The 26,413-nt window shown below is 43.0% G+C and overlaps 1 protein-coding gene across 2 annotated transcripts; it reads left to right on the top strand.

The window, feature by feature from the left end:
* Positions 1-25,279, top strand: PANX1 (pannexin 1; the record flags this gene model as incomplete). 2 transcript variants are annotated; one of them, XM_083884658.1, is made up of 5 exons in its annotated part: positions 1-181; positions 9,617-9,756; positions 18,923-19,146; positions 20,641-21,311; positions 22,984-25,279. In XM_083884658.1, 5 exons carry the CDS (start codon positions 1-3, stop codon positions 23,067-23,069), a joined length of 1,302 nt encoding a protein of 433 aa, XP_083740784.1. In that variant the 3' UTR covers positions 23,070-25,279. The 2 variants fall into 2 exon arrangements, with proteins under 2 accessions (XP_083740784.1, XP_083740785.1); XM_083884659.1 differs by lacking the exon at positions 1-181 and adding an exon at positions 8,881-8,983.
* Between the last annotated feature and the right edge of the window lie 1,134 nt (positions 25,280-26,413).

Here is a 26,413-nt window from a genome sequence, read left to right as displayed (position 1 = left end):
ATGGCCATCGCGCACATCGCCACCGAGTACGTCTTCTCCGACTTCCTGCTGAAGGAGCCGCCGGAGACGCGCTTCAAGGGGCTGCGGCTGGAGCTGGCGCTCGACAAGATCGTCACCTGCATCGCCGTGGGGCTGCCGCTGCTGCTCATCTCCCTCGCCTTCGCCCAGGAGGTCTCCATCGGTAACTCGGCACAGCCCCCCTTGCCCGGTCCCCGGGGGCGCCTCCCGCGGCGGACAAAGGGCTCGGCTGGGGCGGGAGCGGGGCTCGGCTCGGGCAGGGAGGGAAAGGTGCCTGTCCGGGAAACAGCCGGCCCGAGAGCATCCCTGGCTGCGGGCTGGGCCGGGTGTGCTGGCCTTCCCGGCTTCCTCCCCGCGTTTCCCCGTGCCCTCCTCCTCTCCAGGGCATTCCCGTTCTCCCGGCACTCCCGGGCAGGAGCCCGGTCAGCCCAGCCGCCGCCTCTTCTCCGGCGGGAGCGATGCGGGAGCGCTGGAGCCGCGCTTTGTTTCCTTTGTTTCCCGGCGCGGTTCAGGCCGGAGCAGCCAGCCGGGATGTGCCCGGGAACTGGAGCAGCCAGCCGGGATGTGCCCGGGAACTGGAGCAGTTCAGGTGGAGCAGCCAGCCGGGATGTGCCCGGGAACTGGAGCGGTTCGGGTGGAGCAGCCAGCCGGGATGTGCCCGGGAAGTGCCCCCCGGGGTGTTTGGCAGTGGGGTCTGGGTGTCGCTGGCAGCTGTCAGGGACAGGTGCAGGAGAAGGGGCTGTCAGAGCCCTGCTTGCCCTGCAGGCAAAAGGCTCGGAGGGGTCACCCACAGGACGGGCAGGGGGAGAGCTCGCTAAAGCTTTCTCCTGCTCCTCTGCCCTCCTGCAGCTGTTCCAGCTCAGTTTTCAGTTTCTGCTGTGACTCAGTAGATGGAATTGTGCTTTACAGCTAAAGGGCCAAGTTTCCTAATTATTATACTGTCTTTTTATTTACCCAACTCTCCAAGTTGCAGAAGGGATCGTGCAGCAGCCCTTGGCCTGAGGAGTGGAACTAAATGATCTTTAAGTGAGTCACAGGATGTCCAGCCTTTCAGAGAGATAGTTCAATTTACTTCGTGTACCTGTTTATTGGCGTTCAGTGTTACACAGCTGAGCTCCATCATCTACAGGAGTGAGTCGAGTGAACTGTCAGGAGAGTGGAAACTGGAGTGGGCCTTTGATTGAGTGGTGAATCTGTGCAAAGCCATCAGGAATAGCATTGTTAGGATGCCACACTGCTTAAGAGATGAGACGCCCCAGATTGCTGTATTTACAAACTGCTGCACACCTGTTGCACTAGGTGTGACCCAGATCACTGTGCCCTGCAATAGCTGCACAGGGGGGTGAGGGACAACCAGACTGGGAATGCTGAGACCAGATCTGAGCCCCGTGGCAGCTCTGTTCATCCAGAAGCTGGATGGATACATCCATATTTCTGCACTCTGATCTGCTTCTTTTAGTTTTAGATCTGCTACTGATATATGCACCTTTCTTCCCCTTAAAGCAATGAAAAGGAGGGTTTGCATTTCTATACAGTAGCTTGTATATGGGCCCCTTAATTTTCTCCTTCTACTCTAGAAGTGCTTTATCCAGTTTAAAACAGTGCCTGTGTACCAATGTTTCTTCTATTTCTTTCATTTTTCCTCCCTTACTCTTATAACTGCAGAGTTTGGTAAAGTGTGCCTTTCTTTCAGATGGGTTAAATTCTCATCTTTCAATTATTTCAATATTAAAACTATTTCAAACTGAATCTGTGGGTGCAGTAGATTCATAAAGCAAGAATGAAAATGTGGGCTGCATCTTGCTAGTGTTTCTTTTTGTTTATAATCCTGAGAACCTGTTAGAAGAAAACATTGGGTTGGAAACTGAGCTTTTTTAGTTAAAAAAGAAATACACAAGTAAGTTATGAGAAGTACTTACTGTTATTTCCGGGCATGGGTGAAGCTGCACCACGTGGTGTCCATATAGAAAGTGATAGTAAACCTGCCACGCTGCTGTGACAGCTGCCTCCTGTTTCCCACACAGTCCCTGCAGCTCAGCAGGCTGCCTGCGTATGGGACAGCCCAAAACTGCTTCCATTAAGGCATTTGGGGGGACACTGAGGACTGTAGGGGCTGGAAATGCCTGGTTGTCTGTGCTGTGGTGTTCAGGCAGCAATAAAATAGGCAACAAAGTTCGTTTCCAAACACTTTGTGATATAATCGCACTAAAAAAAAGCTCAGGAGTGCTAAACTGAGGGAGAATGTCAGGGTCCATTTTTAGGTCTGAAGAAGAGCAACTCAGAGGTGGATGTGAAAGTGTTTGGTGGAAACACCTGCCTCAGAGTACAAAAACTGAACACCCTTTCCAAAAATGAATGCTCAGCTCCTGTTTCTGTTGGGATAATTGCATTCTTCCCACCTCGGGTTCTCTTGGCACCTCATCCTGCCACCCTCCCTTCCTGCTCTGCTTTCCTGTTCCGTTGCCGTGTGGTGTCAGACACCTGCAATTTTCCTCCTACACGTGGTTGCTCTTAATTGTATGAAATTACTATAATGTTTACAAAGGCTGTGGAAGTTTTCTGAAGCCACCAAGTAAGATTTAGTTTTGATGGGAGTTTCGGGAAATAAATGAGGTTCCAGCTGAATCACAGAGGATTTCTCTGCCGGAGGCGTGGAAAATCCAGCTGCAGCACCCAGCCAGTGAACAATCTGAAACTGGGGTTAGTGCCTGCACCTTGCTTTGGCATTCTTCAGGGGCAGGAGGAGAAGTAACCTGAGTTTACTTTTGGCTGTATTTTAGAAACCCATGGTCATTTATAGTTTTGTGAGCTGGTTCTGGTAGTAGTTAAGCAGTGATTGAGCTGTTGTCTGCTATCCCTGGGAATCTTTGCTGCTTGAAATCCTCCACCTGTTACTTCTTTGCAGCTAGACCTTGTTTTATACAATATTACATAATTTTATGCAATTTTGTGTATACTGGGAATAGCAAAATGGAAATAACAATAGGATTGTGTTGTATATTCCTTGTATTGTGGCTTGATATTATTCCCTCTATTATTTAGCGGTTCTTGGGTAAATTGTACTAGAGGTGGTCAGGTAGTATAGTAACAGAAACCATCTAAATATAGCTAAATCACCAATTATTTTTATAAAGGGGAAAAAAAAAAAACCCAACCCTGAAAGATGGGGCACCCTCAGCAGTGTATGAGCAAGAAATGAATAGAATTTTATCTGTGCCATTTTCAATAAGAACAGCTCTGAGCCAGGATTGAGATTCCAGTTTCTGAACTCAGATTGTGTGCATTGCAAGATGTGCTTTCTTACTGTAAACAGCTTGGCTGAAAACATAGATATTGATTCCTTAAGGTGCTGCTTGGAGCAGGATGCTGCAGCCCTAAGCAGGTGCAGTCAGATGAGCAGAGAGGAAATCGAAACAAACTGCTTCATTTTGGCCTCTGCCAAAATTCAGCTTAGTTCTGGAAAATGTATCAATGGCTATCTCAGGTTGCAGCTGAAAGAAAAGCAGATGTGAGAGCTGTCCACTCAACATCAATATATTTACATCTTTTTCTGTAGGAAGGCAACTGTGAACTGCTCATCTGTGCTTGTCACCAAATGATGTTTGACCTCCTTGCATACAACAATTGTGCAATGGGCAGCCTGTACTGGCTGCATTCACTGCAGCCTGGTGTGAGAGGTGATGGCTGGGAAGGGACACAAGAAGGGAGGGAGAGAGTGGAGAAGAATGGAATTTTGTACTGGCCACAGCAGCCCTTAGTACATGTTTGGTTTGGCTGTTCGTTGTGCATGGTTCATATGTAGCTGGGATGAAGTAACCCACGTTTTAGCATCTCTGTTTTATCATAGAAGAAAACAACTTGTAAATCCCTTCCAGGGCACAGCAACTATCATGTTGAGTAAAGACAGCTGAGAAACTTGGTTATAATCATAATGAAGGCTTGGGTGGTGTTACTGGCTTATCAGTTGTGGCAGGATGCTGGGTTAGGAAGTATCTGACCATGGGCCAACCCACAGCATCTGCATGAATCTGTCAAAATGGAGATTTGCTGCACTAAAACCATCTTATTTCCCACTGGTGCTCTCTGGTGCATCTTACCGTGCTGGAGGGTGCTCAGTGGTGGGAAGGTGGAGCCTTGCCTTATGCTCTGCACACCACGGGGTTAATGTCACCATTGACCACTTTGGACTTGCCCAGTGGTGACAAGCCATACTTGCCCTGCTCATTCTCCACCTAATTTATGGGCACTTTTTCCACCCGGTTTGTTTTGTTTAGTTTCCATCCTTGCAGTTGGCTGCCTGTGGGATTTGAGGTGCTTTAGCTGGCAGAAAACACAGAGTGAAGGGTGTTTGTGGGGAACTCTGGGTGCTGCGTCCCAGAAGCTGAAGTGGGAGCCACGATGGCATCAGTGCCCCTTACTGCATGTCCAGCTGGGCCTGTGTCTCTCTATATAAGCTAATCGTGTGTCTGAGGCAGTCAGAGAATAAAATATATAGAAAAAAAAAAACCAACCAAACAATTGTGAGACTAAATCACAACAAATATACTGAAAAATCCAGTCTTAAATCTTGAATTGGGCTCATCTCCTCTCTTGCTACCTCCTGTCTGGTCCTCCCTTCTGATGTCCCTCTCCCTTCGTGTTCACAAGTTCCTGGGGAGGCTTTTAGGAAATAATCCTCCCTTGTGACTTCGTAAGAGTTGGGAGCTAAAGTTGGGTTGGGTGTAATTAAGCCAAAGGCTATTACTGTGGCAGCTGCTGGCTGAGAGCTGGAAAAACCCCTCCCAGTGCTGCTGAAGCAGGCTGTATGCTAATAGCTGATATTTGCACACCTTGTATTTAATTCAGCAGGATGCTGTGAAACCCAGGGTATTGATGAAGAACTGAGACAACAAGTGTATGAGTAGCCTTAGCCCAGAGCAGCCAGACAGGCTGAGAACTTCTGTGCAGATCCCAGCAGGATACACTGTGCCTTGGCATGTAAGAAGTGCTCAGGAAAGAGCAGAAGTTCCAGCATCAGGCACAGACCTGCCTAGGCAGTCAGGACAAACTTTTAAAAACATTTGCTTTAATATCAAGTTCTAAACTGTCATTGGGTGAGCATTTTCGGCTGTTGGTAATTTTTTTTCTGTTTAATTCCCATAGAACCAGCTTTACATTTCCTACGGAAATGATGGTGAGCTGCTTTAGCTGCCAGAGTAAATGTAACAAGAATCATGGACCTCTGGTGTTGCCTGAGATTTGGGGTACCACCCATGTTGGTATGGAAGCTAGATGGTCATTGCCAGTGTTTCATAATGCTTCTTCAGATGAAGGGAAACATTTTTGTTTTCCCTATATCTTGGTGGTGGAAATATAATTCACAATTCTTTTCCCTCAGGAATCAAAAAACTTATCACTCTGAAGGCTGTGCTTGATAAATACCCAGTTCTTTTCCCACTGCATGATTTTGAGATTTCACTCGGGTAATTTACAGCCCTGTAGAGAGAGAAATACACTTCCTAATTCCTCTGAGCCACTTCACTTAAACATTGTATCACCTCAGCTTTGCATTCTGCTGGTACTCCATTGGCAAAGTACCTCTGGGAAGAGGTTCTTTTCTCCAGTGCACCCATTTGCTCCATACTGCCTTCTTCAGCAGATTCTGTTTCATCCAGCCTTCCACTTTGGTCATTCCTTCAGGTCTGCTCTTAATGCATGTGTGTACACCTGTACACCCACATGTACATTTGTTTCTTCTTTGGTATGCATTTGGATTCCTCTTTTTTTCATTCCTTAAAATATTTTTTAATGTTGGTGTGGAGGATGTGTGTTGGATGGTGCCTTGCAGTCCGTATGTTGTCTATGTGTGCCTTGATTTTCTTGTTTAGGTTTTTCTTTAGTGGCTACTAAAGAGCATAATTCTTGCTAGATCAAATCAGATGTTTGGGTATCACGGCAAGTTCATTTTGCCTTTTGGAAAATTGTAGTAATAATTAATGGCCAGGTTTTCCTCCAAGCGTATGCAAATCTTTTTGCAGTGACTGTGGTGTATTAGAATCCAGATAATTACTTACTGAAGGTTTAATCCTGTCAACTGCAATCATTTGATCCTGGTTCAAGAAAAATAGTTAGGCCCATGATTAGCATTGATTCTTGAAAGTCCTGTCTGTTAGTTGTAGCTTCTTAATTAGATGTGTAAGTCAGCAGAGAGCTTTTTAGCCACTGAAGAGGAAACCAGTCTGGCTTGCTGGCTTTGCCCTCTCTTTTGTAAAGGATGCAGCCAGAGGCTGCTGATCCCTCAGCTCATCCTGTCTTGGACCCAGCAAAGCGGTCCAGTACTGAACAGGGATTCTCCTTTCAATTTGAGATTTTCTTGGGGTTCTGGGAGTTTCTTCTCATGCACAGATTTCCTGTGTAGGAGCTGCAGAAGAGTCAGTTGCAGGGACAAAAAGGGTATTCCTGGAACAGACGTGGAGGCAATAGCTGGAAGTTTGTTGGCAGAGCACCCATGAAGATGGGCCACAGCTGGGTGGGGTGACAGCTTGTCCTTGCTGTGTACTGGCTGCAGTGACTCAGGCTTGTGCTCTGCACTCACTTGCATGCCTGAAAGTAATTCTTGCTGCCAACAACCAGCTCCCTCTGATAATCTTAACACTCTTGGAAAAGTGTCATTTCATCATACGTGGCTGCACACCTGGTTTTGCCTTTTTTTTCTGCAGCTCTTTTGGGTGGTCTGTCTTTAGGACAGCCATCATAAACAGCATTTTTTAATCCTCATTTGTGTGCAAAAGTAAAAGTCAAATCCCTATTGCTCCCTCTCCAAAGCTAATTTAGTGTCGGGAAATGGTTACAAAAAAAGCGCATTGCCAAGTGTAATGATAAATTGCCCAAAGACTGTTGTGACAACTGCTTAACAAATGCAGTCATTTGTTATTCCTCATCCTTCTTGCTGTATATTTTATCTCCCTGTTGTTATGGGCTTGTTTGCTGCTTTTGTCTTTCCCAAGCTATTACTTGTGGGAGCAAAGGACAGGAATGGCTTCATGTCACCAAGCCAGGAGGCTGTTCTGTGATAGCAGAGGACTATTAGCCTCTCATAAACTAGCTCTGTGCATAGCTGTGTGCGCAGCAGGTCTGTGGAAAGCGTGTAGCCCTGTGGCAAATTTCTCTAATAGAAACTACTGATTTTCTTTGAAACTTCCTCCAGAATAGTCCAATATAAAGTAAATTATCTCTCTATATATATTGCTAGTACTCCTTTGGAGGAGAGAAGGAAGGAAGGAAAAGAAGATGGAAAATGGTGACCATTTTCTGAGGCATGTAATGGTCTCTGTTTTGTATGGAAGATGCACAAAAACATCTTCCCTATAAGTCCCAACATTACTACCATTAATGCAAAGTTGTAATTTGAATTAACAAGTGTTCATAAACAAGACTGCAATCAGTTAGTTAAAAACCAGAGGAACAACTGGAGTGTCCTCCCCCTTGAGGCTGATCTCTGTCTGCTTGGCTCCCAAGGCAGGTTTCCAGTGTCCCTGCTGGAACACTGTGGGTTGTGAGTGATGGTCACTGCTCTGCTGCAGCACTGACATCGCTGTAGCTATTCTGGTATGCAGTTGTGCACATTTTGGAGAGCAAGACTAGCTGCCTTTTTCATCACTAGTTTTGGAGAAGGGCCCTGCCTGCCTTTTTTCTCCTTCCTGCCTTTTAAACACTCCATCACTTTAAGTGGTGTTCCACCATTAATGAGAATGAACACATTATTCAGGAATGTGTTTCTTTTTGTGGATACACAAACGTGAATAAGACAAAGCATCTTTCTGAACACTCCATTGCTCTTCTTTTGAAAGGGTCACTTGTTTGCTGCTCCACACTGGGCACAGCCACCAGCAGTAGATTGGTTAAATGATGAGAGCAGGGCATGAATGGTCTCTATCCAGTGGAGAGCAGACATTAAATGCCTGGTTTTTTTCTTTGCTTTCTTTTCTCCTCTTTTATTTTCTGCACTGTATTATTTCTTACGTTTCCACAACTAATGGAAATCATCTGGAAAACAAAAACTCCCAAGGCTTTGGGGGAGTGCAAGTGCTTGTCTGGTGCCAGCTTTGCTAAATCACATGAGCTCTGCTCTGATAAACAGTAACTTGTTTTCCATAAGGGAGACTTGTGACAGGTCACAAACCATGATGATCAAACCATGTCCTTATGATACTACAGCCCTAGAAATAATTATAATAGTGACTCATATGGAAAGGCTTTTATTCATAAAGCCCCTTGACTATGCTACATTGTAAAGGGGCTGTGCAAGTTACAAGGCGAATGCAGTTGGCTCCTTTTCCCAAAGAAGTTCTTATTCTCTGAAAACTAAACTAGCAAAAAGGCATGACCAGTGATACAGTCTTACATTACATACGTATTACATCCCATAAGGCACACATCAATGCCACTAGCATAACTTAGATGAATATGTTAAAGGGAAAAAAATTACAGCAATATTTTTCTTTTGATATTGGCAAAAATGTTGGAAGTGTTGCTCTTAGAAGAAATGTTCATGGAAGAGCCATGGCTACTCTGTGTAATTATTTGGTGAAATGACTATCCTGTTGCAACATTTATGAAAGTCTGGTGGATATGTGTGTGTGTTGGAGGGGTTGCTTTCACTATCAAAGTTTCAGAAAGAAAGTTGAACCCCTTCATCCTGTTTTACTGGCTGAGGAGTCACTGATATTCCATGTCCCATAACCACTCTTCCTGGCTGAGGCATACTGTGGGAGGAGTCACCTGGTGCCTGTGACTGGCCAGAGCAGAATTTGACCCTGAGGCTGGCAAGTAGCTGCTCTTGCTGTCAGTTAGGGCCTTGATCTTAATTTGAAGCTCCTGAGCAGCTGGAGAGGTCCTGGGAGTAAATGGGAATGACAGTGTTATGCATAATCTTCAACACAGCACATCACTGCACTGATGAGAAGGGACCTGGCACCCTTTGGAGGTGTCTTGGGCCACAATTTTTCTGCTGAAACTTATAGGAGGACATCCTTGTTTTCACAGATATAACTTGAACCCCTCCAAATAATTTGCAGTCTCAGAGGCAGAAGTGGCAGCACCCTGGGAAAACCTGCCCTTCCGTCATTGCAGGGACTGCTGGGCTGCAAGGATGGTGTTTGAGGTCTTGTTGCAATAGACACGTGAGCTGTAGCTTGTGCTTTTGGGAAGTGGTGACAGGATGGTGTGTGATGGCATCTGTTGCCTCAGGCCTGATCTGGTCAAACTTTGTTAGTTCCCCTTTGGCCAACCTGAGTTAAGTGCTAGTGAGAATGGTCTTCAAGGTCTCATTCCCCACAAAACTTACAGAAATAGGTCTAAAAGATAGGTGTTCTAATATGCTGTCTCAACTCTTAGGAGACATCCTTAGATGGATCCCTGTGGGAGTTACAGCCTTTGGGTCCAGTGGGGACTCAGGACCTTCCTCCCTGCAGAGCTGCTGTGCTTTATCTGATTGCTTAACCTGATAACTTTGGGTACCATAACGTCTCAAATGTGTGCTTTTCTTCCTAAACTTGTTTTCTTATTTTTCTTTTTTTAATCTTTTGAGGATGCAATAACTTTTGCTTTGTTTTCCCAGGTGCTCAGATAAGCTGCTTTGCACCCAGCTCTTTCTCCTGGCGACAAGCTGCTTATGTGGACTCCTACTGCTGGGCAGCTGTGCAGCAGAAGCAACCATCCCACAACAACTTAGAAAACATACCCCTGTGGCTGCATAAAGTATGTATAGGTCTCCATCTCCTGGCAAAGTTATTCCCACATAGAAACCTACCTTTGCCTCATTTTCCTTGTTTGTCTGTTCTGCTGTAGTCCTTGCCTTTGACTTCACTCTCTATTTTTAGAATGTTTTCTTCCCCTTACTTCCAAAGAGGGTAGTACTAGAGAAGGTATTTTCTGCTTTTAAATAAAGGGTCACCAGTTATCTGACACAAGAGTAATGTTAATCTTGCTGCGTTGCAACATTAATGCAGCAACTCATTGGACTGAGTGCTTCACCTGGCTTTAGCCAGACCTATTTTAAAACTGGAATACAGGACGCAACAACTGCCTTAATGCTTGTATCAAAAGCTTATTTTAGGAAAACAGGGTAATAAAAACATTTTGTATTTTTATTGTGTTACTCTTGGCCAGTTGTGCATGGAAAGAGGCTTGTGACAGATGGACATTTTGGGAGAGATGAAATTAATCACTGGTACCAACAGGTTTAACCCCTGTCTTCAGCATGTTCTTCTGCATGTCCACGGGCAAACCATGAGCTAGCTTTCATTGCTTCAGGTAAATCAGCATCATATAAAGCACAGAAAGAGATTTATTTTATGGGTTAAAAGTGCAGTAGGTTTTAAGGTACTTGAGCTGGCTCAAAGCAGTTAGCTGAGGTTTGGTAGGAGTCACACATTGAGTTAATGCCACACCAATGCCTGGAGCTGACTCAACTCAAGAGGCAGCTTCAGCCTGCTTGGGCAATGCTGATGCCAAAGAAGAAATGCTTGTTGGACTTTGCAAATTTGTGTTCTGCCTTCCTCGGCCCTTTTATTACTTGCCCCAGCAAATAAACCCCTGGCACCTGGGGGCAGAGGAGAACCTGGTGCTAGAGGGAGCTCAGGTATGAGACCTGCAACACCTGTATTTCTGGCTTTTGCTTCTAAGTCCTGAGCCTCAAATTTTATTATACAGTCATCTGGTGATGACTGTAAAAATGACTGTAAATGTAAAAATGATGACGGGTAAAATCTCTGAGAGACTGTTCAAGGCTGTCTCTGATTTGTTTGCTGACTCAAATCATAAACTGAGGATTTACTGTTGGCTTCTCCAGTTCGCTCCACAGATAACCTCGATCCAATAGGCATGTGTTTCATGAATATTAAAGCCAAACTTGTTGGTTTCTAGCCTGAACTCTTCTTTGCACAGTTAGGACTCCACTTCAGCCAGACCTTCTCCAAAGGCCAGTTGAAACTGCTGGAACATCTCACAGTGCTGGGAACTCCACCTGCAAACCTGGATATTTTGCTGCCCCTTTCTCTTGAGGGAATGAGCTCTTGTACCCAAATTCTTTATGTTGAATTTCATGTGATAGTCACCTGCTGGTAGCATTAGGTCTGCTTGTTTTCCAGCCACAAATAGCTTAAGCACTCATACTTTTATGATGCAACCCATGCTAATTTGCTGACTAGTGCTGTGTCAGAAATTGCTGCAGTTCCTCCATGACGTGTATGGTATATGGTGTTTCCTTGTAAATATCCTGCAGGATGTGCATTTGCACAGCTGAGCCAGGGGCTGTAACAGAGGCTGGTGACTCATTTTCCTACATTCATGATTAGCCACCCACCCTTCTGATCCAGACACTGGGAACTGCAGATGCTTTTTGGAGGCCAATATTAACTAATATACTTCTGGTTGTTCATCAGCTTCCATGCTTTACAGGGAAGGAGTGATGTTACAGCTGTTTAACAGTGAACTTTGGTTCCCACTGTGGTGTCTGAAAGCTGTTCTTTGCATACAGGGCCAACAACTGCTGAGTGGCTTGGGATTACTTCTGCAGGAAGACTTGGGTTCTCCCCCCAGCCTTGCACTGCAGAGTATGCACAGGCTCATAGCTCTGCAGATTTTGGCGAGGTAATAATTTTTAAATGGCTGGAGCAGAGCCTTTAGGGAGCACAGTGATGTTAAGGAGAAAAGAGAGACTTCCTGTGCTCAGGTCAGTGGAGACCTGACTCTGCAGTGTAAGGACAGGGATGCACACTGAGGGACAGCAGGGGTCATTAGTCCCAGTTCTTCTTAAAACAACACTTAAAACGTTTTTCCTGCTTTCTGGGAAGCAGAGCTTTTATTTGCAGGGCATCTCAGGTTCTTTCCAAAACTCTGACTCACTTAGTATCTCACTGTATTGGCATGCTGGAAGGCTCCTTAAAAAAATGCTTAAGGAGGCATTATATGAAGGCTTTGGGGGAATGTAGGCCCCATTACTGATTAAAATGGATGGATTTCCTTCTGGCATGCTCTCTGTGCTCTGTCAGAAGTACTGTCTCCTGGGGCAGTGCTCAGTGTGGTACAGAGAGGAAGTAGGAGCAGGGAGCTCTTTGGTGCAGAAGCCAACTTGTAGTAACCTGCCCTGCTTTTGTTCTGGTTGCTCTGGAGGATTGTCAAGCCCAGGTTGCAGGTTACAGAAAAACTGAAACCTTTCCATCTCCTTCTATTTCAGAGTTCAAGTTTGCTCTGGGATTTTTGGTTTTTTGAACAGTAAAGTGTAAGTTTTAGTTCTGGGCACTCCCCAAAGCTTGGCACCTTTACTGGTTGTCCTTTCTGCTCTGGGAGATTTCTCCCAAGGGTTGGATTTATCAGTTTGGAAACTGAAAAGGAGCATATTGCAAGCTTCTGGGTTCCTTGACTCTCTAGTAGTCAGTGTGCTCCTACAGGGTGCCCAGGATCTCTGTCCATGGAGAACAGGAGTTCTGAAATTTCCAGTGATCCTGGAAACTTTTCACACTGAATAACTCTTGGCAGGAAGCAAAATGAGTTGTGTACTAAAATGCACAGTTCAATGAACAAAATACCTGCAGATAGATAAATGTAAAGAAGAGACTGAGTTGGTCCTGCCTACATTCTTCCTTTAACGCTAAGATTTCCTCCTCTTTGTCAGTGAAAGAGCTGTCAAAACGATTATATGTTTGAGCCCTCTGACAAGAGTCCTCTTCAGGTTTGCCATTGATGGAATTTACTCAGGTCAGGCTTCACTATTTTGTTGCCTCTGTTTTCTTAAGGGATTTTCCATTCAGGTTTAACTCCCTTAAGAGGTTTCTTGTGTCTGTCTGAAGTGTCAGAACAGAGATGTTGGTTTCTAGAGGTGAGTGGTAAAAACAGTGGTGATGGGGGATGGAGGAGTTTTGTATTTGCCTGCCCTGTGCAGATAAAGATGAATGCTCCCGCTGACAAGTTATTTTGGTAAAACTTGTCTTGATCCTTAACTGGAAGGAGAAGATAAGCTTTTGGCCATTGTGTGAGGGGGAGAAGACTGCACTGTGAAGCCTTTTTAATCCATAGTGCACAGAGAAATTTATAAAAACTCAAGCAGGAGAACAGTGAGCAGCATCATCTTACTGACTCTTGGTAGCAACCAAACAAGTTGAGGGGTGGTTGAACACTGAGTGATGACCACTTTATAGCCCTGACATTGGGATTGCTGGGATGGAGCTGCCTGTGACCAAGAGTCTTCTAGGGATTTTTTTTATTACTGAATTTTCTAGTCTGCTGTTAACTGGGGAGAAGCAAAGAAGATAAAGATAAGCAAAGAAGAGATGAAGGGTTGTTGAGAACAAGGAGATTTGTACTCAGAAGAAATGCAGGCAAACAATTCATCTGACTGAAAGAAGAGGTCTGCACATGTGGCACAGCTAGGAAAGGTCACTTGTCTGCCTCAAATATTTCAAGGTTCAGGACAAGTGCTTTGGGACCTGCTGAAAGCATTGCATACAGAAAGTGGGTCTACAGTTTTTGTATGCATGAAGTAAAATTATGTGAAAACCCTCACTTTTTGTAAAAGAAGTAAGATTTACCATGGACCCTTGGGTTGTTCTCTGAGTCACTTGTCTGTAAATACACCAAAACAAACCTTGGGGTTATTCATTTTATTGATGGTGCAGTTATAATCATAGTTTTTACCTGGTTCTAGTTACTCATTGCTTGTACAATTTCTTAATTGACTGAGGGCTCCTCGTGTTTCACCTGTAAACCCTTCCCAGAGAGATTAAGGGCTGTCAGAGCAAGGAAACCCACATGCAGGTGCATTAATTGTTTGAAAGTGTTGTGCTAGAGCTACTTCAGTCTGTTGCTGATGGAGTCATCCACTTCACTCATAAAAGAAAAAAAATTGATATGAGTTGATATTGTTGATATAAATTGATATAATTGATACTGTTGATATAAGACAGTGAGTTAATACAGTTCAATGGTTAATGTGCCAGTGGTTTATCGAGATTCAGTGGAAAGATACAATTCATTATTTAGTGCATAAGGGATAGAATGAGAATTGTTAGGGAGACCCTCCTGTTGAGTCATGAGGTTCAAAAAGGACTCCTTTGTATTCCAGACTTCTCAGAGGGAATTCAGGTGTAGCTAGGTTCAAACTTAGTCCCAGACTTCTGAACAGTTTCTGTCTAAAGGATTATATGTAGATCTATCCAAAGGATTATATCCTTTATATCACTTAGCTAAGACTTCACACATGCTATTAATCACCCACAGACAGTGTGTTACAGCAAGGAATTTCTCGGCCTTGAGGAGTAACCTTGAGAGGTGTCCCTGCTCAGGTGTCCCTGGCATGTAGTCTGTAGTCATGCAGGGAAGTTTAACAAGCCCTGGACTGCCCACTGATTATGGAGTGTGATGATTGACTTGTGTACACCAGCAAGAGGTCTGAGTCACTGTTCCAGGCAGCCCTTGACTCCCACGCTGCCATCCCAAAGTCCAGAATAAACTGGATACAGCTATCACAGCCTCCACTGGTCATCATGGCTTGAGCTAATTGAAACTGGGGAAGTACAGTTTTGAAGCTGTATCAAAACAGAAAGTGTATAACAGGTGGGATAAAGGTCAGGTAGGGTTTGAGATTCACTTGTAGGTTTGGAGATGGGGTAGGATCTCATTTAGAATGATCAGTCATTTATAGCTGTTTCTGCTGAACACCAATGAGAACACCTCCCATTGCTGCAAACAAGAATAGGGTCATATCTAGAGGGAATTTAATGCCTTTGCTTCTGAAAACATAATTACTGTAATTAGCCTGTTGGGGGACTAGTGCCTTTGCTTGGGCTCTTTCCAGAATTGGAACTGAAGAGGGAGAATCTCACCATGTTCATGTATTTTAATGTTAAGTGAGTGAAGGCACTTCAGTGATTCATTCTTTTAATTGTCTGCCAATTAATTTTCTCAGAGCTGTTACCCAGACCTGTGCAGCTAAAGTTTTGTGCTATTGTACTTAAATCTACTCTTTGAGCATGATCAGGTAGGTGGAAGTCAGAATGCCTTCAGTCACTTGTATAGTGTTTGCCCAGAGGAAATAGGGACTGAAGATGGAGTAAATTAGAAAGCTGTTGTTTTCTAAATTCCAATAAAGTTATTTTCATCTTCTTCCAGGCATTTTTATCCAGAACCTGGCAAGCTTTCTGAATATTATATCCTTGAAAATGCCTTTTGCATCACTCCACCAATTCCAGCTATTTTTTTTCTTTGTATGATAAAAGCATATTTGAGGTTATAAATCAGTTATTTTAAATGCCCTTTAAACTCATTTGCTGTGTATTTACTTCATCTTAGCAGAATTGAAGCTAGTGATGACAGACAATTTTGTGCTTTAGTCTGATTTTATCTTTCAGCTTCGGGAGAGTGTGGGGCTTATGCATCTTTGAAAGACAGTTTTGTGATTCCAGCACCTTATGTGCTTCTGCAGATGGACTGCTCAAATGCATCTTCTTCTCTACTCATGCACATGTTCTTGCTGAACAGTAGCTGAGCACTAACAAATTTACTTAAACAGCCTGGAATGTGCAGAGGGCTCAAAGGCTTGTCCAGTGACATGACCTGCAGCAGAACAGGGGCAGCCTCTTGGCTTCCAAGTGCTCTGCTTCCTTGGGAGCCTGCTGTCGCCCACAGTATGCCATCAGACTCTGACAGAAGAACCTGCTTCTGTCATCCTTAGCTTTCAGGAGCTCAGCAATACGTAGCAGAAAACACAGGGCACTGCAGTTTGAGTCCCTGCTGCACACACCACTCATTTTGTCAGTCTCATACTGAACATGTTGAAAAGGAACTTGGTAACTACACAGCAAAGGAAAATACTGAGTTTCCTTTCTCTGGCATGCCTTTGACCATGCAGTTCTTGGGATCACTGACACTTCTACTTCAATGCTACAAACCACCCAAGATTGAAGTGGCATTTCCTCCTTGTGTATTCGGCGCCTTGGGAGCAAATAAACCATAAAACCATAAACGATAAAAGAAAGGCAGATGTCACATGGTTGTCTGTGCACAAATACCACAGAGTCCTCTTCTTAAAATGGGAAGTTAAGATGTTTGACTGTCAAATGTAGTCAGATGAGCTGGACAACCCAAGTCTGTTGCTCTGAAATCTAGGACTCGTACCAGATAACTTTTCATTTTCACTTCTGCCTGTCATTCAAGACCTTAAATTTTAATGATCCAAAACAATTTGCTGGTTATCTAAATGTACTGTTAACAAATAGAACAAGTGTATATTTCATTTTAAAAAAAGACAGGATCTGAGAAGGATGGAATTGTGCATCAAGTGCTATGGAAGAGATGACAAATACAGACTTCTGTTTGCAAACTAAAAGAGCTGCACTAATGATCATGTTGCTGCTCTGGTTTTGAGACTGTTCAGAAAAGAGTTGCATAGAGTTTACTTACACTGCCATCAGCTGCAACTTTGGGAGTGATGAGAGCCTGGTGAGAGGAAGCCCAGCAAATGCATAGCAGCAAATGTGCCTTTTCCCAGCAGTGTGATGCTTCTAGATGAGGAGGCAATGGTGAGGGAGCTGGGGAGAGGAGGAGGTGCAAGGCAATATGGCAGAGACTGGTGTTTTTAAGGAAACAGCCTAATGAGGGCAGGCTAGAGAGGGACATTGGAGGACATCTGAGACAAAGCAGGAGGGCTGATGCCCATGTACTACACAAGTGCAGAATTCTTTTGAGTTATAAAGGAAGAAGTGGAGACTGGAATAATGGAGGTCTGGGGCTGTAACTTCAGTGTGAAAACTATCTTGCCTCCTGCCACATGTCTTGTAGTACTCAGGGTGAAGGGATCTCTAGGATTATACAGGATACTGCTGCTGATGTTTCCAGTTTTGAGGGTCATAAAGGGAATTAATAAATCTTCTTACACCTGTAAAATTTGAAATGAGTGAGTACTAAAGCCAAATGGTGTAAACCAATGTAAGGTGTTTTGGTTCCTCCTTACTAAATCAGATGTGTCTTTGTTGTTTCTTTCCCCACCTGGCTCAGAGGTGTATTACACAGGTGTAAGTGAAGTCAAACAGGCTTTGCAGCTATACAGGCAATCTTAAGCATTTGTTAAGACCTATGGAAAATGTGTTGCAGCAGCTTAGAGGAGTTTAGATAAGTATAAGATGGGTTCAAAGACAGATTGTTTCTATTTCTACATAATACAGGATTCAGAGGTCTGATAGAGCCTGGACATGAAGCCATGACATTTTGGGTAAAGCAAGGCATCAGGACTCAGACCTGGTGGCATTCTTGTGCTGTTGATGAGATGTCCAAAACATATTGGGCATGCCAGAGCTTTACATCTCAGTTGGAAAGTCTACACCTGGGAGAATGAAGATGATCTGATGTTATCTGTTGTGTGGAAAGAAGAAGGAGAGGCAGTAGTGAGGGCAGAGCTCTGCACAGTTTTTATGGGCTGATGTGGGTAGGGGAAGTCAGTCATGTTAGGTGTAATACATCATATGCATTCCTACTGCCAATAATAACATGGGATTTTGCTTTAATGGTAGGTGATATTAGAAGTAATTTTGCTGAATAAAATGTTCCATTACATCAAATTACTTACTTTGTGCATGCAAAACTTTACTGTCTCTTGATTAATGCAAACGCAAGTTAACATAGTTATATTAGGTCCAGATTTTCATCTTGTTAAATACCTGCAAATGTACGTGTAGCTTTTCCACTTGCAGTGATTAATGACTTTAGTTCAAGCTTCCTCTAACAATCTCCACTGGCTTTGGCAGTGAATGTGCATGGGCACATGGCTGTAACACTTGTGATGTCTTACATCTGTTTCATATTTGTTCAACTCATTTAGAGTTCCTTATGAACTGATGCTGGATTTGAGTTAAGTGTGCTTGCTATCAAAAGCTGAATATAATGAATTAGAAATTGGCCGAATTTATAGTACATTTCATTAACAAACTGCTTGTCTACATCATGTCTTTGCAAGAGTATTGTTATGTACGATTTTATACTTCGAATATAATGCCAGAGTACATAGAAAACGCCACCCTTCCTGCAGCTGGAAGGAATTAAAGTAAAAATTGCATGACAAGAAACTACTTGGATGAATAGAAGAAAGATGGAAAAATTTCAAACTTTTATTTATACCTGCCTCAGCCCTTTCCCTAAGCAGTTGTGATCGTGTGAAGGCTGCCTTCTCAGTGCTGCATTAACACCAGACCATTCTGATGCTGTGTGTTGGTTTCCATTTAGGCGTTATCTGAAAATATTTAAATACCCTGAATTATTACAGTCACACTTAACATCCTTTACAGTCACTGGGTGTCATGCACTCTGAACAGCTGTGTGTTTGCAAGCAGAGCTCTAGCAGCTCTATTCATTAATCTCCTGACGGCTAATGGAAAACAGGAGAGATTTTGCTGGTGATTGAAGTGTTTTAATTGCTATGAAGAGTGGTGACACATTGGAGAGGGAGAGTTAGGTGACACTATCTTCTTCTTTCAGTCAGCCCCTCTGATAGCTGCTTTGCTCTTTGTTTTTTGCTCGGGTTAATGCTGTATTTCTCAATGTCAGCTCCAGCAGTTCTGAATATGCAGAGGACTGAAAATGTTTTCAGGATCATGGCACCTTTATTCTGCTTTTTTTTTTTTTTTTTTTCTTCTTTGGTGGGGGGAAGCTCTAAGCCGCAGCAAAGTTACTGGAGCTGTCTGAAAAGAGATTTTGCATCCCTGCATATCCCAGATAATCACAAAATTGGGTTTTAATAGGAGGATTTCAATAAAATTATAGGATTTAATAGGCCTCTAGGAAACCTAATGCTTATGAGGAATGATGGTGATTGGCCGAATTATTACTTATGCAGGTGAAGACTAATTGGGGTTGTTTGTTTGTTTTTTCCCTACAGTTCTTCCCATACATCCTTCTGCTTGTTGCTATCTTGTTGTATCTACCATGTTTGTTCTGGCGCTTCACTGCAGCACCTCACCTTTCCTCAGACCTGAAATTTATTATGGAAGAACTTGACAAAGCCTATAACAGGGCAATCAAAGCTGCTAATAGCATTCGAAGTGGAGACCCCAGGGACCCTACTGACTTGATTCCAACTGCTAATGAGAACTTGACACAAAGGTAAGATGCTGGGGCTTGGCTTTCTCTGCCCTTTTCTTCAAGTTCATAACAGATGTGACATCTGTACTCACTTAGAAATTTATTGCAAAGGTTTGAATGGTGACCTGGCACAATTTTAAGTTTGGTTAAAAAAAAGAATATCTCTGAAATTATTACTTTGGCAGTTGGAGCCGGAACTTACAATTTTCTTTTTTCAAAGAAAACATGTAATGAGCTCTTCAGGTTACTTATTACCTGAGATGTTCTGATTTCTTTAGCTCCAGCAGGTGTTAAGTAGTTTTGCCCACCCCACCACAGTGTAAGCAAAGAGATACTTCAGTCCTCAGTTCTCAATGTTCTTGGCAGTCGCTTGCACACTGTCAAGTTGTCATCTCCTCATCTTTAAGATACAGGTCTGCAAAGCTTCTGTTAAAAAAATGATTAAAAAACCCAAACATCAAAACTCACGAAAGCAACCTCCCCCCCTTCTGATCAGTTTGGTGCACTGTTCCAACCAGATCCAGTTCCTGCTTCTTTCTAGGTCAGGATGCCTGTTTCTCTCTGTATGTGAGGGTACAAGTAGTGCAGTGAGAGCTTGGGTCTCTTCTTTGAAATGCGGAGTTAGTTTTCTTGACAAGTAAAAAGCCTTTTAGCATTCTGTTATTGAACAAGTGCTTGGAGAGTCTGCTTTTCCATGTGGATTTACTTACTGCACCTGTTCTGTACTCGAACAAAAATATTTTGTTGCCATGAGAGCTATACTTTTTTTTCCATTTTCCAGTGTTTGAACTCTTTGTTTCTTAAGCAACTTTTCTGTATTAGAGTGTTGATATTTTTTCGTTTATCTGCTATTCTATTAGTTTTCTATTGACTTCAATAAGACTACCCCTGATTTACCTCAATAAGAGGATGTGAACATGTTGCAGTAGGTCTGAAGAAAGATTATCAAGATGATTGGAGGGATGGAACACCTCTTCTACAGATACAGGCTGGGAAAGCTGGGGTTGTTCAGCCTGAAGAAGAGAAGGGTCCAGGGAGACCTTAAAGCACCTTCCAATACCTAAAAGAAATACACAAAAATACTGGAGAGGGGGGTTTTAGAAGGGTAGGTAGTGACAGGACAAGGAGGAATGGCTTTAAACTGAAAGAAAGTAAGCTTAGATTAGGCATCAGGAAAAAATTCTTCCCTGTGGGGATGGTGAGGCTGGCACAGGTTGCCCAGGGATGTTGTGGATGCCCCATCTCTCAAAGTGCTCAGGACCAGGTTAGGTGAGGTTCTGAGCAACATGTTCTAGTGGAAGGTGTCCCTGTCCATGGCAGAGCACAGGAACTGGTTGGAAACAGATGATGTTTAAACAACCTTTCTAATGCAAACCATATTGTGATGCTATGATTTTAAGAAGGTTTCCAATCTTTTATCTCTTTCAGAATACTAGGTTGTATTGGTATTTGAGGTAGGTGAATACTGCAGCATCTGATCTATATGATTTGATTTTTTTTTTCTCTCTTTTTCAGTTTGTGGGAAATATCTGAAAGCTACTTTAAATACCCAATTGTGGAGCAGTACCTGAAGACAAAAAAGAATTCCAAGTGCTTAATAATTAAATACATTACATGCCGCTTGCTCACACTAGTAATTACTTTCATTGCATGTCTCTATCTGGGCTACTACATTAGTCTCTCCTCTTTGAGTGATGAATTTCTCTGCACTATCAAAACTGGGATCCTAAAGAATGACACAACTGTTCCAGAAGTGGTTCAGTGCAAGCTTATTGCTGTTGGTGTCTTCAAGGTACTCAGCTATATTAACCTGATAGTCTATCTGCTGGTGATGCCCCTGGTGGTGTATGCAATGTTTGTTCCATGGAGATGGAATTCAGGTATTCTCAAAGTGTATGAAATCTTGCCAACTTTTGATGTTCTGAAACTTAAGTCGAATCATTTTGATGACTTAAGCCTTTACCTCCTCTTTCTTGAGGAAAACGTGAGTGAACTTAAATCATTTAAATGCCTTAAAGTGCTGGAGAACATTGCAGTTTCTGAGAAGTTTGATGTCATGCAGCTTTTGGTAAACCTTGGTACTATTAAGACTGATACCATAGATGGGAAGCCAGGGACCGCTGAGTTGGAGAAGCCTGAAGAAACAACTACAGAAGAGCTGGAAAAAGATGCAACAGAGTTACAAGGTAAGCTGATCTAGATGTGTATTCCTACAAAAACCTAATTAATATATTCTGTAAGATAATGGACCTGCTTATGCATTGCTGTGCTGCCTGCTGTGTGCTATAACCTCAGAAGACTGTGGTGGTGCAAGTCTGTGGCACAGCTAAACCCTGAAGAGTTTGTTAGGCTGGTGGTCCTTGCTGATATCTCTGCTCTGGCACGAAGCTGTTTGAGCTTTTAACTGCTTGAGACCTCCTGCACAGCAGGAGAGCTCCAGGGTAGGTTGTGCTCCAAGCAGCACCAGTGAGAAAGCTGGTGGTTTCAGGGCTTTTTCAGAAATAATCTTCAAACTGTAGTAACTGCTGCTTCTGCTTCTATTCAGGCTTTGGCAGAAGTCTTGGGTGAATATAAAAATAAGTCTGATGCTGAGAAATGCTGCTGGCAGAGGAACAGGAAATCACAAAAGAAGGGAAGTGGGACTGGGGTCAGTGAACATGCTCCTGTTTCTGCTTTCATAGAGAGCAAGGAAGATTGACTGCCAAGAGATTTTTATGAAAATGGTCTGAGTCAATCTGGATTGGTGCAAATTCTCTGGATATCCCATCAGTCTGCAGATGTAGTCAGCTTGAGCAGTCACTCACGTAAGATGCAGTCTAGGATTCTGTCCTAAAAAATGCGGCATATCTTAATTGTAAAACCAGTTCCTTCCTCAAGTACAGAATTAGAGAAGCCAAATATCCAGGGAGAGGTATAAAACAAAAATGATGATGCTTTAAAACATTTAGAAGCTTACCTGAGTACGTGAGCACAATACTGAGGGAAAGTTAAAGGGCTGTTTCAAAGGTAGAAAAAGAATACATCTATCTTCTCTTCAGAAAGCTGTGCCCTGCAATTAATAAAATAGAAGCATGGGTACCCAGGGGGTTAGCTGTTCCTCTGTACTTGGATCTAGCAGTTGTGAGTAGGCTGAAATTTGGAGAAGTCAACTTACACAACAAGAGAATTCAGAGCAAACAAACAGAATTATTTTTGAACCAGAAGAAGCCCTTTTGGCAGCCAGCTCTTGTGCAGCAGCTTGGAGTAATTCTGGCAGCATATTGTTTTCCTCTCAAATCTGTCTGGTTTTGAAATGACAGGTGGGTTTGGAAGTAAAATATAAGAGCCTAAGGTGGAGATCTGGACTCAAGGAGCTGAAAAAATTAATAGAAAATCTGACTCATTTCTATCTGAAAGCAGGATTTCTGAGATAGTTTTCATCTCACAAAAACACTTCAAAGATTTATTTTTGTCCAGATCAAAACAAGCTCATGCTTGAAGCTCTGTTAAAATGCATTGCAGAAAGAAGCTGCTGTGTTTGTAACCAGCTCAGGCTGGTGCAGCCCCTCTCCTTCTGCCTGGGGACAGCTGCAGGCTCCACCACCCACCAGCAAAGCTTCGCCCACAGCTCATCATCTTTTCCTCCTTCCCTTGTGGTGTCAGCATGTTTTAATTAGGGGCTGTGTTAACAAACCAGTGGTACATGATTGTTCGGGGAGAGTGATGTGCAGGGCACCCTGGTGCTGGGCGTGGAGACAGAGGGGGCAGCACAGGACAGCTGGCAGTGCAGCACGGGCGTGGTGGCAGTTCCTTTGTGCACCAGGAGGTGTCCAGTGGTTTGATGGCCCTCCCTCTTCTAAAACTTGACCTTCTCTTCAGTTCTGACAGACCATGATGCAAGTGGCAACGTGAACAAGAGAGAAGACAAGAGACTTCGCCAGAGGCTCGTGGATTCTTCGTGCTGATGCTTCCCAGCTGCAGGAGCCAGGAGCCCGTTCTGTGGGAAGGCTCCTCCTCTGCCTCCGCTGCTCTCAGCGCAAGGTGCTGCTCCTGGAATGCAACGTTCTCAACGCCCGACAGTTCCCCAGAGGCCAAACTGGTTTACAGACTATTTATTATCTAATAATCAGAAGTCACGTGCCTGAAAAAGCATGCTGTACACTTCCATTATTTATTAAAGAAGTCAAACCACACATGAGGATCAAGAAGGAAACAATTCTGTCATGAGTAACAAGTGATGTGCATTGAATGCAGTTGAAGCTGGCAGCTGGACAGAGCTCGCTCCATGCTGGACAGGGATAGGAAACATAAACCTGCTACCTGCAGGTAGCAAAAAGATACGGCCACATTGCATTCTGAAGTGTTGCTCTGCAGCAGTGACCATCTCAGTTCTGGGGTTTAAGTTAAGGTAACTTTGGGCTCTCTGACCTGGAGAAGGGGTGGGGTTTTGTAATGAATCTGGTCAATCTGTCCCAGATGTGGCTGCCACTGACACTGGCTGTGTCTTCATGGGAAGAATAGAGGTTACTCTGTTCAGCCTGAGAGGTTTCAGTTAGTCATCCCAACATTCATTTATGGGATTAAGTACTTGACACTGGTGGAAAAGAAACTACAAACAGTTTTAGTGTTAAGAAGGTACTGTAAATTTTAGGGATTTTGAATTTTCTATGAATTAATAAATTAATAATGTCTTAACACTTTTTTTACAAAATGTAATGATGTGTAAGCTAAGTGATTTTTAATTTCTATCCCTCAGTTGTTTTGGTCTTAGTGTCTAACAAATCCGCCTTGGAGTTTTGGACTGAAGATCAGTGAAATTGGTTCTATTTTTGTAATGGTTTTTCAAAGTTGTTTTGTAATGTTTTTATGTGTGGAATTTTTCTCAACATGTTTGTAGTATCAAAGGCAATATTAGTTGTGCTGTTTTCCAAACCGCACTTGAGAAGACAAAGTAACTTGTATTAAAGTAGCGCCCCAATGCCTCGGCAGAGCCAAGTACCCAACAGCTGAGGTGTAAATACTATGAAAGGTTGTTCTCCCCTATACAAATTGTGACTATATTTTAATTAAAGATGTTTAAGTGTATTGGAACAGACAAAATAAGGGGAAGTGTTTGTACACTGGTTTGTTATCGGACAGTTTGGGGAGAGTAGAATTCAGCTTTAATGTTGTCCCTTCTGCCTAAGACCTCAGCCTTCACTGAGTATTAAAATGACTTTTGAAATATTAAATGCAAGGTGAGGTGGGTGGGGGGTGAAGCACCACAGTGGCAGTGTATATCTTTCACAAATGTGATATACTGACTTATTTTTCTGTATTGTCCATGTAAGTGAAATTACTTAACTTGTCACCTCTTCCAAGTTGGCTTTTTAAACAAAGGAGGACTTTTATAGCTAGGTAGGATTTCCAGTTTCCAGTTCCCTAGTGTCAACCACTTCTGTGTTCTTGTCTGCTAGCATTCTCCATATGGTTGAGGACAAGGGGCAAACAGGAGTAATTGGTGTTAGGATTTTTGCACAGAACTCTGTGTGCTGCAGCAGATTTCAGAGGTTGTGCCTGCACTTGAATCTGGAAGCTGCTGTTGAACAAGTGGATCTGAAAGTGCTGCTGTGCTACACTTAGAGCAAGGATTACAAGAACTCTTCAGTTTTCTTATGGCTTTCAACTAAGACAAGCCTTATTTTAAAGGAGGTCTTTAAAGCCATAGTTTTATGCTACCTCTGCACAAGACAGCAGCACATCTGCAGTCCAAATGTCTCTTGCATTACCAGCATGAAGCAGGGCTTATGTTGGACAGTGGTGGTCCACACTGCTGAATGTTACTGCCATACTTCTGCCACCAAGCCTACAATCCCTTTGACCTTTCCTAGATTCTGTGTGGCTGTGCTGATGTGTTGCTGATTGTCTTTTATATGTAGGCAGTGCAGGGGCACATTGTACATTGCATGTCTTGGACAAGGAGCTATAGTGCAATACTGAGATTTTGTGATGTGGATGTGTTTGAACTGTTTGATGTAAGTAGATTTCTCAGTCTTCAAAAGTCAAAGCTCGTGAAAGCCACCATGTTTCACGTTGGATATGTACCTAAGTTTTTCCTAATTCTTCTCTTAGAAATATGACTCGCTGCAGTGAATCTGTTGTTGTCTTCTAAAGTGTTTAATAAAATGCCTATCAATTCTCCTTGGCTCTTAAAATAAGATCAGTTTTGTGAACTACAACAGCATAAGCGTCTGAAGGTTCCAGGAACAGTCACATGTTGCCATAGTGCAAATACATGTGGTCATGCTAAACCCAGGGAAAACATTTTGGACAGTGGTTATAATTCAGCTCTTTTAATTTTTTTTTTCTCATAAAATTGTCAGAGCAACATGAATTGGTTGAAAATCTGTTTAACCTTGAAAAACTGTTGAGAAAATGTCAGCACATGATAAATAGCATATCCACTATGTAATTTACCACTACAAATTGGCAATGGTCTCAGCACATACTTTTCAGCTGTATCTTCCTGTTTTAAGATGTGTTTCTGAACTGCCCAGCTCAGTTCTACTTATGTTTTAGTGACACTGCTCCTGCTGTGTTTTGCCATTTTCAAAAGATGGGCTGAATTCCAATTTAGGCCTTATGGAAAAGAGTCCATCTTCAGCCTCTTCATCACTACACTCTTTCTAGAAACAGCTGCATCCCTCTGTCCTCTTTTAAATATTACAGAAAGTAAAATGACAGTATTAAGGTTCAGGCTTGGTCCATGCCATTCCTTCTTGCCCCTTCTCTCTCCACCACTTGGGTGTTAATAATCCTCTAAATGCAGGAGAGTTGCAACTAGTTCCTCTGCACACTCTTTGCCTTACAGTGGCTTTTGTGAGATTTAAAACTTGTGTTTTAAACTATGGAGAGCAAGTAAAACTGTTTATTCCATTAGTAGATGGTGTGCCTCTAAAAGCAGCTGTACCCTGCTGTTTTTCTGCCTCTGGGTGTTGTCAGTCACTTTTAGAATAAAAATGTATTTTATGTCCATTTCTTTTCCTTATTGGGAACAATGGATGTTTCAGTAACAGCTTTGATGACTAGTTTAGTGCCTAAGCCTAGAACCCCATTTACAAAGAATATCCTGACTGCACATTGTGAACAGAAAGACATGAGTGGTTTTCTGAAGGTGGAGATGGTAAGAGCAATTTAACCCCCAGTAGAGGCACAGATGAGTCTGTCACGGAAGGGGGGAAGAATCAAAGCTGTGTCATGGGAATAAACTTTTCTAGAAATCTTTTTTTTTTTTTTTTTTTTTTTTTTTTGAGTACCACTTTGCACAGAC

This window comes from Zosterops lateralis (genome assembly GCF_965231275.1).
Source record: "Zosterops lateralis genome assembly, chromosome: 2".
Taxonomy (NCBI): Eukaryota; Metazoa; Chordata; class Aves; order Passeriformes; family Zosteropidae; genus Zosterops; species Zosterops lateralis.
Note: the sequence above shows the minus strand (reverse complement) of the source record. Positions and strands in the feature narration are given on the sequence as shown.